The sequence below is a fragment of the Neltuma alba genome, unplaced genomic scaffold (assembly GCF_004799145.2).
Source record: "Neltuma alba isolate B1F8T4 unplaced genomic scaffold, ASM479914v2 tig00011022_pilon, whole genome shotgun sequence".
In the NCBI taxonomy this organism is placed as follows: Eukaryota; Viridiplantae; Streptophyta; class Magnoliopsida; order Fabales; family Fabaceae; genus Neltuma; species Neltuma alba.
Genome location: NW_021635775.1, coordinates 36,505 through 56,145, shown reverse-complemented (window position 1 = coordinate 56,145; position 19,641 = coordinate 36,505). Strand labels below are relative to the sequence as shown.

The following is a 19,641-nucleotide window of genomic DNA, read 5'->3' as shown; positions in this document are numbered from 1 at the left end:
ATTAACTTCCATTTGCCCATAAAACATTTCCAACAAATCTCAAAAAGAATTTAAGCACAATACATACTTCAAAAATTTACAAATTATATTCCAAATTAGAGTTTACTCCCTCGTGTAACAGCATTTAGGTGTGATTGTAATATTATACTTGGCATTTGGACATTGTGAAATACTATATAACATATAAACTTAGTGATGATTTTTTTATCTTCTACATTAGGGTGTTCAACTTGTTCTGTCCTGATCTTGGTTAATTTGAGATGTGACAAGATGGGACAAAACAATTATTGAGATGGGATGGGATGCAAGACAGGGTCGTCTCATCTCGTCCCAAGGTGTTTTCTTTTTCTTTAAAAAAATTTACTTAAAAACATAGCTCATATAGAAAGACCTTAATGATTTAAATGAAACCAAAAACAAAGCAACTATGTTTAGTGATAACATCTATATCTTGCCTATTAGTAAGAGTGGAATTCATGTGAAAAGATAGCTTGAATAGATGTTAAACAAACAGAAGATATTTCTGTTTTCTTCAAGACAAAATCAACAAGGGAAAATTATTCACTTCAAGGAAATGTTGAACATGATTTCTTACTTATCATGCAAAAAAAACCATATTTTAGCTACAATCTCTAAAAATGTTAATAGTAAGATAAAATAATGAGGCATAAATGAGAGAAGAAGCATGTAAAAGAAGAGGAGGGTGAAAAATAAAAGATGGTATAGAAATTAATATATCTATTCTTTGTTCCCTATCTTGCTCAATTGCTCTACACCTACTTCTTCCTCTTATTCTGCCTACTCTTCCACCATCTTTAAACCCTCCCTCTAATTCCCTTCTCTCTTAATCCCAATCTTACCCATCAAGCCACCCATCTTTTCCTCTCAGAAGATTAACACTAATATCTCCTACCTTACCCTTGAAGAGGCTAAAATCCTTGTTGATTACCTCCAACAAAAACTCAATTTTTTCGCTACTGTATTTGCTCTTGTTCCGGTTATTGGCATCGAGGAGAAGAGTGATTTTATCATCATTGGTGACATCACCAACAACATAAAGGTTGCCGTTATCAAGGTGGTTAGAGTCTTAACAAGCTTGGCTTTAAAGAAAGACAAGGAATTGATTAAAAGGTTGCCAAAGAAGTTCAAGAGAGGAGATTTGAAGGATGAGGGTAAGGATAGTGTGCTTGTGAAACAGTATGGCAAAAACAAAAATGAAAAAGAATATAAAGGGAAAAGAGATTGCTAGTTAAAAACAAGTAAGGCCCACATAGGAAAGAACGGATGTTAATAAGCTTTAACAGAAATGGAAAAATTGCTCTTGTTTTTAATGATGGCATGTAATTTTGTACCCTCCAAAACTTATTGGTGCTAAAAGCTCTTTAGGCAAAACTTAATTGTTAAAATTGCATCTTAACCCTTTATTTTATATGCCTGAAGTGGATTGTAAGGTTTTCTTAACCTTTCCCTATTTAATTACTTTATGAAAATATGTTTACGACTAATACACACACACACACAATTATGCGTAGTATTCTTGTATTTTAAATCTTGGTGAATAGGGAAGTATGCTCATGCTATTATTGGACTTATGTTAATATAAAGCTTATACCATGATATGATTTGAGATTTGTTATGTGTGGTGCATGATTTGGATTATGATTTACACGATGATGATGCTTGCATTACCAAATTGATATAATATGATCATGCATGGGGTGTATATATGGAGATTGAGTTTGTGGTGGATAACTGTTCTTAAAACCACAAGACATATCTATACTATTGATGATAGTGTTTGGCCCTTATTAGACCCCTGTAATTCTCTCTTACCCTCAACTTGGATTCAAGTTAAACTCTTAGGTAGATACCCCTTTGGCTTTAGTCAGACCACAGGATGAGGGGGGACCTGTTGAACCAAAAGAAGTGGGGTGACCTTTGCCCGAGTTACTTAGCACGGATGATTCGGGTTCATGACAAATAGTCATAAGGAGGAGTGTAGCAGATGGGAGGGTCATTAATATTGTGTTGATGTTGTTGCATGTGTTGTGAGCATTATTATGTATTGATGATGCATATGAAGTTAGCTCTTTGTTGTGTTATTGTAGCATATGAAAATGTATGCTTTACTTATTAAATATTTAGTTTTGACACTAATTCACCAACCTACTCTCTTCCCAGTATATATTGTAAATTGATTACCGGTTACTAGGATTTAATTGTCTCACCCTGTTGTTCTTTATTATTTTCAAGAGAGTCATCTAGTTTAGTAGGTGTGAAGGGAAGTGGCCAGAGGTTTAGGCACCCTTAGCCTACTATGCCTCTTATGGCTTGTACTTGCATTGATTATTTATGTTGCCCTGTTAGGGCTCATATTTTTATGCTCACTCATATTTATATTCTTGTTTATTATTGGATTACTGTACTTTGTGGATTGCTAATAGAATGGTTGGAGCCCATAGGACTTTATTTCATGTGATTACTTATGGATCTACACTATATCTATTTTATAAAAAAATCTTATTTGTTGTTAATTTAAAGTACGTTGTGATTATATAATTTGAACAGATATATGACTTGTGGTTAAGCTTTGCTCTTGTTATTCATGTGCCCTAGACCCTTATTGTAAATATTTTTGGGCTTGTGGGCTTTCTGGTATACTCTGAGTTCCGAGTATTGCTGTTGATTTAAGTTAAATCTTTATTAGCCTTGGTAATATTTTTCACTACTCTAGTACAATCATTTTCTAAATGGTTAGCGTCTTTTACGGGTTTATAATTTATGCATTGAGGAAATGTCATCTCAATTTTTAGCTCTTAAGTGGTAGTGTTATCTCAATGGAATCTCCTTCCTCAATAAAATAATTCATAAAGCCATTATATAGTGTTTTTTTTACAGTATTTTTTACAGCATTGTTTTTATATAGTTTTACATTATATAATTGGGCTTTCTACGTAATATGTTTTTTTAGTGCTTTTATCTTTAGAAACCTAATAAAAAAACAAACATTATAACATAAAAAAAAGATCCAAACCTAACATTACAATAATTTGCTAAAAAAAGAAGAAGCAGGACGTCTCATTCGACAGGACACAGGACAAAAATCTCATTCCGTCCCCATAAGCAGCCCTATTTTGCATAACCATACCATACGAGTAATTGGAATATTTATAGTCAATTTAGATTATATTGAGAGGATAATAACAGTATAGCATGGAGAAACTTAAACTATGGAATCTTAATGATATGGGCCAAACTACAAATTGTTTTTTATCTATGAGGAAATAAAGATAAATTGAAGAGTTTCACAGTAAGAAAAGAAATGCTACATTTTACTTTAAAAACTTCCCCAGTTTTGGCCTATATAATGTTAGAGTTTTGGATGAAACTATAAAATTGACATTCACTTATGTGCTTACTAGTTCTTGTATGTAAAATATGACCTAATTTTACAAATGAAAATAATCATATTTTCTTCTCATCCTTAACAATGGAATTTAACATAAATTACCCCATATATTTTTGTACCCATATTTGTCATAAAAATTACCCCATGTATTTTTGTACCCATATTTGTTATAAGAATATATTCATTGGACTAAAATTTTGTAATTAAAATTGTACATTGCAATGTTCTCTCTTTGGAAGCTATTTTTTATATGCTATTTTTCTTTACTAATCTTTTGTGAATATTAAAAATATTTTATACATCATGCTAATCATAAAAATATTTTATTCATATTGAAAAATAGTAATAAGCAAAAAGATTAAAATATTTTAAGTAGTGATTATTCATTCTTCTTTGCCTTTGTCATTATTCATGAGTTCTTATTGTTTATCTAGTTGATCATTATTATTTTCAATTAACATGAGACCAAGAAGAGGAGGAGAAGTGGAGAGGCAAACTGGGGGATGTTATAATGCAATCAATTATCCCACATAGATATTAATTGTAAAGCATATATTACATATCCACAAACCAATATATATAGACCTTTCAAATCATGCACATTCAAAAAAGCAACACTCCTAAAGATCATGAGAGTCATTACACTGTAGTAAGAGGTTGTCCTTGTGCCCTTGTGATGCTATCAAAAATTGATAGGCACTACAACTGTACAAGTCCCAAAGTAATTAGTAGTGTATCAAGGTCGATCCTACAAATAACTTAGCTAATAAGTGAATAGGCATTAAAATTCCTCTTTTTGTCTAAGTTGAGGAAGCACAATTAAATGAAAATTGAGTGAAAATAAATTCAAATAAAGTAAAACAAAGGCTTATCAAATTAATTAAAACAGATACTAAAAAAGCCAACCTAAAGTCACTAATCTCTTACTAGCTTCTTAATTTTTGTTTTCACTTAATTGATTAGCTTAGATGTTAATTTTGTTAATCTAGAATATAATTAGTCACAAATGCCTAATAGTCCACTTGTAACTCTTTTTCAAATTTATTGTGTCATATCTAACACAACTGCTCAAAAGGCAAAAGAGCTTGATCTCATTCGGCAACTGATACGAGGTAATTAAGTATATGTCCATCTTAATTGTAAAATATATTACAATATACTCTAGTATTACTAGACCAGTGTTTGTACTCATCTCTTATAATAGTTAAAGCCTTGTGTTTCACTGAATTCCACTTATTGCAGCTCATCTCCTATAAGCTTGTTTATCATCTCCATATTTACCATATTACCCTATTTCACGCACAAATCAAACTGACTTTATTGAGGGCTATAATGAAATAGATAAGATAATGGAATAAAATTAACAAATGAAGGAGTACTTTAATAATTGCTAAGCATTTCAATAAAAAAAACATATGAAGAATAAAGGAGTTCCAACATCCGGAAAAAAAACTCTTATTCTCTCTCTTCTTTTCCTAATGTATGTATTTCTCTTTTTTTCTTATATGTTTTATACTCTTTTTCTTTCTTTCTTCTTTTTCTATTCTTCTTTTCATTCATTCTTTCATATTTGTCTTTCTTTTCCTTTTCCTTTTCTATTTTTTGTTCTTTTCACTATTTACACACTTTACAGAGTATTGACTTTCTTCTTTTCAATTTCTTCACTCTTTTTCTAATTGGTATTACTTAGCACTTACTAAAGTAATCAATGAGAAAGAAAGGAAAAATCACATCAATTCAAACAAATAGCTATTTAATCTATGTAAATTTTCTTTTAAAAGAAAGTTAAGGCTCCAATGGGTGAAAGGAATGATTAATGTAATGAGATGGGCATCTGGTTAAAGTGGCTTTGAAAATGAATGCTAAAATTGTAATAATGGTTCTTCTAAATCATTTACTAACCTCTTTAAATCACCATATAATAACACTAATCGTGTAAAAAAGAAACTTAATATAACATTTGGAAATACTACTATGATTATAGAAGAAGCTTGAGTCATAAGAAATGTTAACCATAATAGAAAAGAGTTAAACTAATTCTTGAAAATACCTATCATGGTTAAAAGAGATAAACTCATCTTTCAATACTTATTTATGATGGAAACGAATCAAAATAAAACTTTCAAAAGCTATTATGGATATTAGAGTTTTATTACAACAGTCGCATGCAAATCAAAAGTAACAATGTTTTATAATAATTGGGCCTTAGGCATTACGAAACCTAACATGTCACATTCAACCACAAGCTCATAATAAGAAATTTCTTGAATAATACTTTTTATAGCTTTCCAAATCAACAGTACTTTAATATTTTTGAGAGACATTATAGATCCATAGCTTATAAACACATACGAACACCTAAAGGCGTCTGGCCTTTTAGCAAGATGTAATCTAGTAACAATTTATCAAACATATACAATTAATATAAACAGTCTCAAATACATCAGAGTATGAAAAATGAACCATAAGTGGCAATATACAAATACCCATCACATAACAAAATGAAGCTATACAAGATTAACTTGATAGCTAAGCTTCTGGTGCCTTTCCTGACAAACCAACCTTAGAGCTGTCACCTAAAAATGCTAAACCACAAGATGAGATAAAAGTCTCAATAACCAACAATCCTACTCATCAGGCATACAAGTAAGTGCTTGGAAGGTGTCAAATATAACAGTTACAAAAATCATAATGTTCACAGTTATCACATAATTACACACCTATCAAAGTACAATATTTTAATCTCAATTCCACCTTATTTCCTCTCAGTTTATTTCTTCTGACTGGACCCACAGGCTAGCACTTACACATGTGATTGGTAGCTCAACACAACTAGCTCACCGATCAAGTGATGTGAACCGGTCAAAATTCATAGAGAAAAGATCAGACTATGGGCTCCCTTTCTTGTCCACTAGCGAGGTGTCATATGCCTTAAAACACACGAAAAGGTCTAAAGAATCAACCAGTGTACATCTAGAAGTTCATCATTGTGTTTCCTTTTTCATACACAATATTTCACCCCTTATTTCCTTTTTAATATATCTCCTATCAAAACAACATTCATCATCCCCTCTTATCATTACTCAATATATTTATTCAATAATTATTTATGAACGAGATAATCACTTTTCACATTTTTTTGCCAAAATCAACAATTCCAATTTCATTCATCAAATCAATTCACAAAACCATTCCTCTATAAAATCATGTTCCACAATACAAGTTTATGAAATCATAGTTTCATAGCTATATTTTAATAACATAAAGTATCTTAAGGTGATTTCAACAAAAATATATCTCATGGCTTAATAATAACCCAATGGCATTTTGACAAATTTAAAGTAATTCAAAATCACTCACAACATCATACAATCATGCATAACAAGTAGAAAATAGTTACCTTTCACCAAAACTATACAATATCACAATCAAACCAAGCCTCATACTCAAACCAACAATTTATAATCAGTGTACAATAATCACAAGTAACCACATATTTATTCACAATTAATAGAGTGGTTCACAACAAACATAAAGACTCAAAGTTCTTACAGAGCCCAACTCTTGCTATAATTACAATCCAACTATTCCAACACTACACTTAGAGTCTTAATAGCTCAATTGACTTATTTAAATCATTTATTCACATCAAATTACTCAATTTGAGCATAATCCCTAATTTTACACTTAGGTTCCAAGCTTAGAATAGCCATTTGAAAATTTCAAGCTCTATCAACAATCTAAACTATAAAAGGATAACCCAACTATCAAATCTTGATTCAAACAACAATATTATCATACTCAACAAAACCTAACTCAAAAAATCAAACCCTAGCTCAAAACACCATATAACTTCAAATCCAACAAAACTAAACCTATTAAACTCCTAATCTACTACATATAAGTCATTTAAACTTAAAAGATTAGGTGGAAACATCAGCCCATTCAAAAATCATAATAAACCATTGATTTCAATTATCTCAAATTTTAGAAATCTAACAGGAAATGGTAGAACTGAGGCTAGGAATAATTACTTTGATGTTTGGAAGCTCAAATATACTCCCCTAGGTCGAAAACACCAAACCCTAATAGAGCCTTATGAGTTCTCCTCCTAAAACCTTCTAAAAATCGCATCTAAAATTGATTTATAAAATCAGATTTTGATGCGTTTGCTATAGCAAACATCTAGCAAATAACACAGTGAACACTTTGTGTTGTTCGCTATACTAACATCTAGCAAACATCTAACAAACGATATAGTCAATATACTATGTTATTTGCTATAGCAAACATCTAGTAAATGTCTAACAAAAAATACACATAAAAAGGTTTGGCTTTGAAAATTAATAACTAACTCCACGAATCTCCAAAAATTACAAACTAAGTCTCTTTAGAAAGCTTGAGATGTCTAGTTTTTAATATAAAAAGAATTAATCAAAAGGAAGATCATTGACCCTTAAAAATACCCAGTTTCTAAGAATACTTAAAAAGGTATAGGGATATTATTCTCAATCATCATCTTTTATATTTCTATGCTTTAATTAACCTCAAGACTAAAAGATTAACCAGGTTAATTACTCAAATCCAATCTTAGTAGTCTCTAAACCTCATAATTAAAAACCTAGGATGTTACAAAAATCATCTTGGTGCATGCAAAAGAAATTTGGAGTTTCAAAAGAGATTTAAGATATGTTTTTAGAGATGAAGTCACAATAAGTGTACTTTCTCTTGAAAGAAAAGAACAATTAGACTCAATCCCTCATTGGTTTTTGATTATCAAAACCAAATTTTTTTGCCTATTTACTATCATTTTGAAAATATAGAACCAACTTCTAATCAAACAATCATTTCAAGTTCAAATTACACCAACTTTGATAATGTTCACAAACAAAACTAAAAATCTAGCAGAACAAAATTTTTGTTCAAATCTATATATACATAAAAATAGAGAAGTTTCCAACTATATACATAGGTAAAAATTTTGAGGGCAAGTTTATCCAAAATGAATGGTTGCCTCACTCCCATACTTAAATGACACATTGTCTTTAAAAAGATGGGTACAATAACAAAATCAAAACAATGAAAGAATGTCATCAATCCACTAAAAATGAGGATAGTCTCAACCATATCCAATTACAAGGAAATCACAAATTTCTAGTGTCTTAAAATTCATCAATAGAGCAAAACAGATAAGTGATACTATTCTAAATAGTAGTCAATATCAAACATCAATCATATGCAAATACAAACTATAATCAAAACTCATTTCCTAGCAATATATCATTAGCAATGAATAAAACCAATCAAGTTAAAATGAAAGAAGACTCCCTTGTATGTTCTTACTCTGCGCTCTAAATAGCTCTTGATCTTTGTTGCCCAACTAGGACACATCATTAGGGATACTAAAGTCCTACAAAATCAAAACAAAACATCAAGCAACTCTATAAAAGAACACAAAATAGACAATTAAACTACCAAAACCTTGAGTTGCCTCTCAAAAAGTGCTAATTTTATAGCTTTCAACAAGCCTATGTCACCAATCAATGAGGTTGAGATAAGCAATACTAATGTCTCTCAGGAAATGAAGTAGAAGTACTCAAAACTTGCTCAGTTTGCATATAGTAAGCACCCTTCACACTATTTTTCTCAATTATGGTAACTCTAAGAAGATCCTTAATGGCAAACGAATCCAATATAATTTGATTGAGATCATCCATCATAGCAACACTTGCCCATTATTTCATTTCATTTAGATACTTCATTGCTTTATACATACTAAACATGATTTGCTCATCACCAAGTTATAGAACTACCTTTCCTTTCTCTACATCCACCAAAGCTCTCGCTCTAGCCAAAAATGGTCACCTAACAATTAATAGAATCTCTTTATACTCTTTAATGTCTAACATAATATGATCAATAAGACAAATAAAAGAGTCAACTTTCACCAATACATGCTTGATAATGCCATATGGATAAGGGGGACTTCTATTAGTGAACTGGTGAACTAGGATTGACTTCCTCAGACTGAAGCTTCTTGAAAACAAACAAGGGTATAAGATTTTGCATTTGAAAGGAAAATTAGGCTTCATGACACTTAATCTAATTTATATAAGTCATTTAAATTCAAAAGATTTTGTGAAAATCTCAGCCTATTAAAAAATTATCATAAACCCAAGGTTTTAACAATCTCAAATTTGAGAAATCTAAGAGGAAAGGGTAGAAAAGATGTTAGAAATACTTACTTTAATATTTGGAAGTTCAAATATACTCTTCTAGGCTGAAAACACCAAACCCTAGCATAGCTTTATGAATTGTCCTCCCTAAATCTCCTAAATATCGTATTTAAAACTGATTTTATAAAACTAGATTTTGATATGTTCACTACAGTGAACATCTAGAAACGTCTAGCAAATGATACAATTAACATTTTGTGTTGTTTACTATATCAAACATCTAGTAAACGTCTAGCAAAAAACACAGAAAAAAATTAACTTCAAAAATTCATAACTAACTCCACAAATCTCCAAAAATTACAAACTAGGCCTCTTTGGAAAGCTTGAAATGTCTTTTTTTTTTTTTTTATGCAAAAGGGATTAATCAAAAGTAAGATCATTTAGCCTTTGAAAACACCCAATTTCCAAGACTGCTCAAAACAGTCTACAAATATTGCTCTCAATCATCATCCTTTATATTTCTATGCTTTAATTAATCTCAAGACCAAAATGTTAACTAGCTTAATTACCTAAATTTAAGCTTAGTAGTCTCTAAACCTCATGATTAAAAAGCTGAGATGTTACCGTTGTCCCACGTAGACATTCATTGTAAACCTAACACCACACATTTACATACCAATATATATGAATCTTTTAGCCCCACACATACTCAAAAAGCAACACCACACTCTCATTTACCTATTTTCATCAGGTACTTCTCATTTTGCCACAACTTTCCTTCCGTCCCCAAAAAAATTCCACCATCCATACTTACAAAAATGAAGAACTAAGATAGCACGGTGAAGTTTATCAAGATTAAGGGTGGAAGATTTAACATAAAAACTGACTTACCATTGCCTCATTCATGAGTTTTTTGACTTTGCAAACATCTCTGCCAAGTTTCTCTTATTTAGAGCTTCTATGCAGTAAAAGCTTCTTCAATTTTCCTTTCTTAATAAGATGGGTACTAATGTAATTTGACTATATTTATATATTTCTTTTTGGGTTATCCACCTTGATTAGGGATTTCATAAGTTTACTAACTCAAACTAGGATTTGAGTTATTCAATTGGCTTTTTAAGGAATTTTTTCAAACAAAACATACCAAAAATAGGTTGCCCTGTTTTAAAACTGTAAAGTCATATTGCCTTTTTTTTTTCCCTTACAATTTTTCTGCTCTATTTTGTTGCTGACTTTTGCCCTTTGGCTAAGAGTTGAGACTTTTTTTTTTTTTTTGATAAAAGTGTTGAGACTTTATATATGAACTTTATAAAAAAAATTAAATTTTTTGTCCAAATTAGTTAAAAAAAAACACTTCTGAGATACCCAAAGCTCTTGAGTAAAAATTTTTGAGATAAATTTGCACCTTAATCCAAAATTATATATTGAATATGATAAACTATAAATAAATAAATAAATAAATATGAATATGGTTTGAAATTTTATAAATCAAAATGTTGTTGTTTTTAGTGTTTTAGTTATTTAATTATATAATTTTAATAGCTTCCCCCCCCCCCCCCCCCGCCCCCCGGGGCGCGGCCGGGGGCGCCCCCCCACGATTTTAATTTTACCTGCTATTTATTGATTCATTGAATGAAGGACATGCGGGCTTACCTTGGAGGTACCTTTCCTTTGCCCACAAGCACAGGCACAAACATCATCGACTCATCTTTTCGTCAACGGCTGCCACGCCACCGACTCCAGTGCTGGTGGAGGCATTGCCAGAGTCTACGCTGGTGAGCCACCCCCCTGTTCTTCCGCGTACGCCTGGACACTCCTTTAGACGCCGCTCAACCCCGCAAGCTCATCCACCAGCCTTACGCATCTCTTCATTGCTAGCGGCAACTTGAGCTCTTACAAAGAAGTCATGGCTGCTAACTCTGTTTTCTCGACCATTTCTTCTTCTATTCCCAGAAATTCTATGGCAAAGTCTATCTTCATCTCCTATGCGCCAACCAAATTGACGCCTATTGTTCTTCGTCTCGCAAAAGGGTTCCCCTCTGTATCTATTTCTGACGCCACGAAACCCCTCCAAAAATCATTACGAGGTTTTTATTTTGTTATTTTTAAGTTGATATTTGTTGTAAGATATATAGTCGCGGAGTGTGTCGTGGTTTGCTTCATTCAGTTTATCCGTTACGACCAATCTATCTAATTGCTTATTACTGGTGTTTTCAATTTAAAGATTAACCACGCACTTCTTTTCTTCAATTGTTGTTTTGGTCGTTTTAATCCATGTAGATAAAGTGATGTTCTTATCGTGCGCGGGAGTATGATTGGTAGTGCTTGATCTCGTGAGTAAAATTTGTGGATTTGGTGGGGAATTTCTTCCGCCCGCTGTACGTAACATGAGCTTCATTAATTGTTTTATTTAAAAGCCTAAATTCAACCGTGTTTTTTGGCCTCGTTAGATTCAGCAATTAATTGTTTTATTTAAAAGCCTAAATTCAAGAGTGTTTTTTTGGCCTCATTAGATTCAACAATTATTTGCATCTAATTATGTTTGCAGTTTAGTTCCTATATCAGCTGGTGAAGCTAATTAAGCTCTCCTATCGTCTTTTCGAGTTCTGGACCGTTGTGTGTTTGTTTGTTTGCTTGCTTAAATTTTTTTTTTTCTTTTTCATTTCTGTGGAATTAGTGAGGTCAGTAGCTGCTCCTGAAGAAGCTGTATCAGGTTTTGATGAAATGGTTTCTAGTACTCAGAGGAAGTATTACATGCTCGGAGGAAAAGGAGGTGTAGGAAAGACAAGTTGTGCAGCTTCGCTTGCTGTTAAATTTGCTAATAACGGGCATCCCACTCTTGTGGTGTCTACTGATCCAGCGCATTCCCTGAGTGATTCTTTTGCCCAGGTGATTACTTGTCATTTGGTGATTCTTATGCATTTTGAGCTAGCTGCTCGTAGTTTGAGCCAGTTAAGTATGCGTTTCTTTGTGTAACTCATGTTTTTCCAATTCTACTCTAGGATTTGACCGGCGGAACATTGGTTCCTGTGGAAGGACCTGATTATCCACTTTTTGCTCTTGAAGTAAGTTGACCAGAGTGTTGGATAAATTTTCTGATTTTTTCCTTTGACAAGCTTCACTCTCTTGTTTACTTGATTGATGACGTGATTGTTATTTTCACATGGACGTGCCTATTTTAAACCTCCTATGTGCTTACTTAGACATGTAGTTTCATAACAGATAAACCCTGAGAAGGCCAGGGAAGAATTCCGAAATGCAACTCAAAAAAATGGTGGAAGTGGTGTTAAAGACTTCATGGACGGTATGGGTCTTGGAATGATTGTAGAACAGGTATTTATCACATGCTTTGAACCAGTTCGAAAGATAATGACAGCTTCTAATTAAGGTAGATGGTTGATACTGTTTCATATTTAGAGCATACACTCAACCATATCAATTTCATTTATTTACTGTATCATATATAGATTTAAATTGTAAAATTTTTGCTGAAAAGTATCTTAAATGTTGTTTGAACTTTTTGCTTCACATGGAATACAAAAGAAATAGGTATGTAATGCTTAACAATTTCAGCATCTTTAAATGTGGTTGTATTTTGAAGCGTAATTTAAGAAGGCACCTTTTCGATGGGGTTTGTAATTCCACTTTTAACAGAGTTTAATAAAAGTGATTCCTCTTGATAAAGAAAAAAGGAAATAAATACATGAGAAGTAACTGAAGCAAATATATAAGGAAATACGGGAGGATGATTGGTTCTGCCCTTCAACTTCATAATAGTTCTGCTTCTCTATGAGTGGCTTCTCTCTGGAACCATTTTAACTTAAAATTTTAAACTATCAAGGCACCTGAACAATCTTATTAATATCTGACATGTCGCCTAATGCAAAACAACTATGAACAGTATCTTGAAGTTTCATTTTGTTGTGAAGAATAGGACAACTAGCATCAAACTCTTGATCATTTAGTCGTAGGGCTTTCAAGTATATGTTAGGAACTACTTCAAATTCAAAAAGTCTAGCTTTGAAGCCTATGGGTAATCTTGTTATAATATCTAATTGTTTTTACATCTTTTGATTGCAAAAGTTGGGAGAACTTAAACTGGGAGAGTTATTGGATACACCTCCTCCTGGACTGGATGAAGCGATTGCTATCTCCAAGGCCTGTAATTCTTTGAGCTATGATTATTTCATTCTTGTGAATTGTCATTCATTAATAGGTCCTTTGTTGATGGCCGCCTAACAGTTAAGGGTTTCTTGCCAGGTGATGCAATTTCTTGAATCACAGGAGTATAGCATGTTCACTCGAATAGTATTCGATACTGCACCTACGGTGAGCAAAATTCTCAGTTTGCTTAATTGTCTTATCTTTTTATTTGTTTTCTGGTGATCATCTTGTAATTTCCTAAACAGGGTCATACATTACGACTGCTGTCCTTGCCTGATTTCTTGGATGCCTCCATAGGGAAGATATTAAAGGTAAGAATGCTTATTGCAATGAAGTAAAAGTTACACACATATCGCTGACCTGTAACTGAACGGATCATCTTATTAAGGAGTCCATCCGTAAACTACTTTACTACATGTGATGTCTGAATTCTTGTTACAAAGGCACATTCGTAGTTTCAGTCGTTGGTTGTAAATTTCACTTCCAATCTTACCTTATAAATCTGTTAGTGTCAACATCAATTGTGACATTTGTTAGCCATTTCATACTTTGTTATTTTCCTCTTAATTCTGAGTTGTTTCTACTTTTTTTGGGGCCGGGAACCTAGTTGTTGACCTCAAAAAAAAAAAAAAAAAAAACCAATGGTTAGGAGAGAAGGCCTAAGACTGGTTTTCATGATCTCTTTACTCTCCTTGCCCCTTGGCTTCGGAGTATGGGCAATGGATAAGCCTATTTTACCCGTCCAGAAATGTTTGATTTACCAAAAAAAGGGTTGGGTTAACAAAGATCAAACTCAGGTTGATCACTTGGTCATAGAAGCTTTTTCGCTGTCTCATAAATTTATTCATCCCCAAAAACTGAAGTTTGTAAGAGAAAGCCCTAAAATGATTTTAGGCAAGATTACATATAAGTCCTAGGCAAGGTAATTAATTACTAATAGTCCCCTATATTTAACTTATTACTAATAGGTCCTTAATGCAAATTCATTTCTATTTCTCTGTCTCTCTCCACACACTTTATTTGCATTCCTTGATTGTTTCTATGGTCTTTCAAACTTCATTCTTATTTCTACTGCAGCTTAGACAAAAGATAGCTTCTGCAACATCAGCAATCAAATCTGTGTTTGGGCAAGAAGCAACTCAACAGGATGCTGTAAGCCTAATCCCGTTGGCCTGGTGCTGCATGTACTTTCCCTGTGACGTGCTAACATTTTGTTATATCTTCAATGTGCAGGCTGACAAACTGGAGAAGCTTAGAGAGAGGATGATAAAAGTGCGTGAGCTCTTTCGGGACACTGATTCAACAGAGTTTGTTATTGTAACAATTCCCACGGTATGAATACTAAAAGTGTGCCTCGGAATTAACTGATCTTTGACTGTTGTTGCATGTAAGAGTCAATGACCTTAAGTTACTTAACAATAGATGTCCTTTTCTGTTACTATCTTACTAATAAGGGAAAAAGCTGACATTTTTGAAAGGTCTCTAGTTTTGTTAATCCCTTCCTATATATTGAGGGGAAAAAAAGGTTTCTAGTAGCAGGAAAAAAGCATTCACAGGTCTTCCTTAGTACGATCATTCTTTGTTTTCTTGATAATGCTATATTATAGTCGTTTGCTATATAAAATGTAAGTAATGATGAAGACAGCTAAATATGGTATTTGTTGGATGTGGACCTGCCATCACTTATGGGCCTACTAAGACCAAACCCTAATTTTCCTTGTAAATATTTCCTATTATTATTTCCACATCAGATTTGTAATCATTATTTTTATTTCAGTTTTTATTTCCCCCATTATTGAAGAGTTTTAGGTGATTTGATTAAATTCATTCTCTTCTCCCTCTCCTATATGTGTACTCAATTTCTATCAATAAAGGGCACAGAGCTGTTTTATGCAATTTAATTCAAGATCATTCAAAAATAAATTTTGACCATAACTTGCTGCTGAATTTACTTTTATTCATGTAGCAAAAGTCCTTTTGCTTTTTATTCATTGTATTTGTTAAGAGGCCATTATTGACATATTGAAGACGCAAAGCTTAAGGGGAGAATATTCCAACAACTAATGAGAAGATTAGGGTATCTTTGATTGAGTCAGTATTGATAAGATTGATAAGTTGCTGATTTATATAGATTTTCTGATTTAATTATATGACGGTAGATTTAGTTGTTGATTTCTCATTCAATAGTCGTTTATTTCCCTTGTGCTATTAAGAAGTTTATTTTATTTAGGAGGTCCTAGGTAGGGATATGCTTGAGTTAGAGTTCATTGTGTTTAGGAGATAGTTGTTGATTTCTAATTCAATAAACGTTTATTTCCCTTGTGCTACTAAGAAGTTTATTTTATTTAGGAGGTCCTAGGTAGGGATATGCTTGAGTTAGAGTTCATTTTATTCAGGAGACTCTCCTTGGGCTTGTAAGAAGTTTGAGTGAGTTTACTGCTCGTATCTTCCGAATAGATTTTACTCAATGAAAGTTTCCTTTTGTTCATAGTTTTTAAAGTGTCATTACTAATACTCACTTGTATCTTTGTTCTGTTTCTCCAAAAGGTGATGGCGGTCAGTGAGTCATCTAGATTGAGTTCCTCCTTGAAGAAGGAAAGTGTCCCTGTGAAGAGGCTTATTGTCAATCAGGTTCTTCCACCATCGGCATCTGATTGCAAATTTTGTGCTATGAAAAGAAAGGTACTTCAGCATTTGCTCCTGTATGTTTGAATTGGTTAAATAATCTCTGTCGGGTTATAATGGGGGAGAGGGGAAAACCTCCCCTACTTGGAAGACTAACCTTTCAAAATCCTTCAAAACTCTCCGCTTTTTGAATTTAAATTTCTCCTAAGTTCGGCAAATTTGGAGGAGGAACCAGCCATTTTCTTTGAATTTCTTATAGATAAACTAACTCATTTTAATCAATCATGTTGGGTAAAGATTTTGGTAAGATATATTATTATGTAATTTTATTCTTCTGTTGAATCTTTTAAGTTCTTGTTAATGTCAAACATTTCAAATTGGAAAATTATCATTTAATTATTTCGTTCCTCCTCCTTCTGGGGATCCCTCCCTTTTCCTTTCCCTTTGAACAGCCGGTCATATTCTTATTGTCACTTGAAGTTTCTGATTGTTTTAACCGTGTGTCAACCTGAAATGTAGTGCACGCTATCCAACAACTTAAGGAGAAATGAAACTCTTGTTTTCATAATTCTAAAGTTGTCAAAATTGGTTGGATTCATTGGATTAATTTGTTTTATCTACTAATTAAATGGGTTAGGTTGACCAATCCCTAGAAGAAAATTTTAGCACAATCCTCTTTAACTCAGTTCACTTGAATCACCGCATCGTCAACAAACTAATACATCTAACTCATGGTTTGACCCATTTATGTATATTATATATTTTTGTGTTTAGTTAAAATGTTTATATAAATAAAAACTTAGAACTATGTGAAAAAGAGTGAGAAGAGAAATTATATATAAGCAAACTAACCAGAAAAAATGGGGAGAAGTGTTGTACTGAGAGATAATGTATTTTTTTCATTTGGTTCTGAATGATAAAGTACATCATATAAATGCAATGGGGAAAGACAAAGGAGTAAAAACTAATTAATAGGCCCTAATAAATGCTAACAAGCAGTACAATAACAAAGATATTTCCACAAAAAGGCTAAATGCAGGAGCTTTATCAGATAACCTTAATCTTTCTTCTTTATCTCTTGAACTCTGTTAACATTAAATTTTTTTTTGGTTAAATAATAAATTGGAGGGCCTTATTTTTATTTTCTCATGGACTGAATGGGTTGATTTGTTTGATTCACTTAATTGAATTGATGGTTTTTATCAATTCAATTAAGCAGTCCAAAACAAATTAACGCATATGGATTGGCCTCCTCCAGATGGATTGGTTTGTTTGAGAACTCTAAAGATTTTATTGTTAGCTTTAAAGGTGACAACTTTTTATGCTGGATTCTTCCAGGATCAAATGCGTGCTTTTGATATGATCCAGAACGATCCGGAACTCTCCAGTTTGGTTATGATCCAGGCCCCCCTAGTTGATGTAGAAATACGGGGTGTACCTGCTCTTAAATTTCTGGGTGACATAGTTTGGAAATGATGGCAACAGTTATAGAAGTAATGATTTGGTAAGTTTTATTAACCTATTTTAAGCACTTCCTAGCGTAATCTATTCCTTTAAGCTTCCAACAGTAACGTTTAAGATATTGGATAATTACTTTACCAAAAAACGCTTAAATAAGGAAATATGCATTTTTATTTAACGATAGAATTTAATCCATAATTATTGCAGCTGACCAAACGGTTAAGATGGGTCTGAATACCTAGTTTCCTAGTTCAACTTCTAGACCCCTAATTAAACCAGTTATTTTTGTATGAGAAGCTAATAATATATCATAAATGAAATATAATGTAATATACCATCATGCGTTGATACTTTTAGACTCTCTGCATGTGAGCACTTCACGAGAAAAATGTATATGATGTTCATGGGATTGATAGCCGGTTCACTTTCCAAGTAAATTGCAGAAACTCAAAAATTTGTGCTAGTGAAATACCTACTAGACTTCAAAGGGTAGTTTTATTGAAGTGTCATAGAAGCAGAGATGTTACATGATAATGAATGTCATGCGCTGAAGGACGACCGAAAAAATAATAGCAGTAGAGACGAGAATGTTAAGATGAATGTATAGTCATATAAGAAAAGATGAAAGCCTGAAGTGGGATCTATCAAGAAGAAAAGGATAGATCATTGAAGGTGGTCTAAATACATGTACAGGCGGTTGATGAAAACGTCAATTAGAAGGGTTGACTATGGTTTTAAGCCTTATTAAAAAGGGTAAAAGAAAGGCCTAAAAGAGCATTCAAGGGAGTTATTAAATGAGATATTAGTAAATGATATATCTAAGGAATTTGTAACCACTCTGTGAGATAAAACTTCTAATTGCTTTAGTTTGATTGTTGGTTTACTTTCAACAGGTGTTGGTTATGAACGAAGCACGTGACATCAAGGGTTTCCAGGTTTATATGGTGAAAATACAGCAGCATCAGTTGTTCGAAATCCTATACTGGCATTCCAAAAGAGGCCACACCTTGCAAGCCTTACTATTCATGAGGGTTCTAGAGAGTAGAAAATATCTATAGCCATTTTCATGACGAAATAATGAGTAGATTCAACTTGACATTTGAACTTGATTTTTTTGGTTCTCCTTTTTTGAGGGATTTTCTCAAGTGTAAGCTATGCGTGTTGGGAAAACCGGTCGGTTCTTTGCAGGCTGGGGGTTTAAATGGGCCACGGTTTAGGCCTGTTTTCTAAGAAACACCAGTGACAAAGCCTTGAGCTCAGGCCCACGAGCTTTAGGCCTGTTTAGCAAAAAAATCACTGTTTTTCACATATTTTCAAAGAAATGAACATAAAACAGTAAAAATTATCAAAATAAAATTACAAACACAAGCATCAGCAGCATTTAAACATCTAGAGGCAGACACGATTCATCAATTCCTTGGGCTTTTTCTCTTTCTCATTGAGAAGGGATATGATGCTGCTAACAAGTAGGAAAAAAACAAATAAAGTACCCTTTTATTAATATAGAGACACGTGAAATTGAAATGATGCTATAGATATACGAGATGTTAGATTTAAAAATTTCATATTTGTGAGGGTATGCATTTATTTGATAGACAAATAGGACAAATGTGAATTTTATTTTGGCCAAAGCAAAATTTCACTGAAGTAGTTAAACAGTACTGTGTTGTCCCTTTAATGATTGCTAATCACAATTACAAATCAGATTATTAGCATTTAAATTTTGATTAGTTCTCTGCAATTATTAATTTCTAATACTCATGCACAGCAACCGATTCAGTGATTTGATTTGATTAAATAGTTCAA

The 19,641-nt window shown here is 32.7% G+C and overlaps 1 protein-coding gene across 1 annotated transcript; it reads left to right on the top strand.

Annotated features, from left to right (window-relative positions):
- The first annotated feature begins 11,258 nt into the window (after positions 1-11,258).
- LOC114760779 (ATPase ARSA1) lies at positions 11,259-19,001 on the top strand. Its single transcript, XM_028950062.1, has 12 exons — positions 11,259-11,672; positions 12,263-12,474; positions 12,588-12,650; positions 12,808-12,918; positions 13,669-13,743; positions 13,846-13,914; positions 13,995-14,060; positions 14,827-14,901; positions 14,983-15,081; positions 16,297-16,431; positions 17,713-17,878; positions 18,729-19,001. Exons 1-11 carry the CDS (start codon positions 11,492-11,494, stop codon positions 17,848-17,850), a joined length of 1,224 nt encoding a protein of 407 aa, XP_028805895.1. The 5' UTR covers positions 11,259-11,491; the 3' UTR covers positions 17,851-17,878; positions 18,729-19,001.
- Positions 19,002-19,641: the final 640 nt, after the last annotated feature.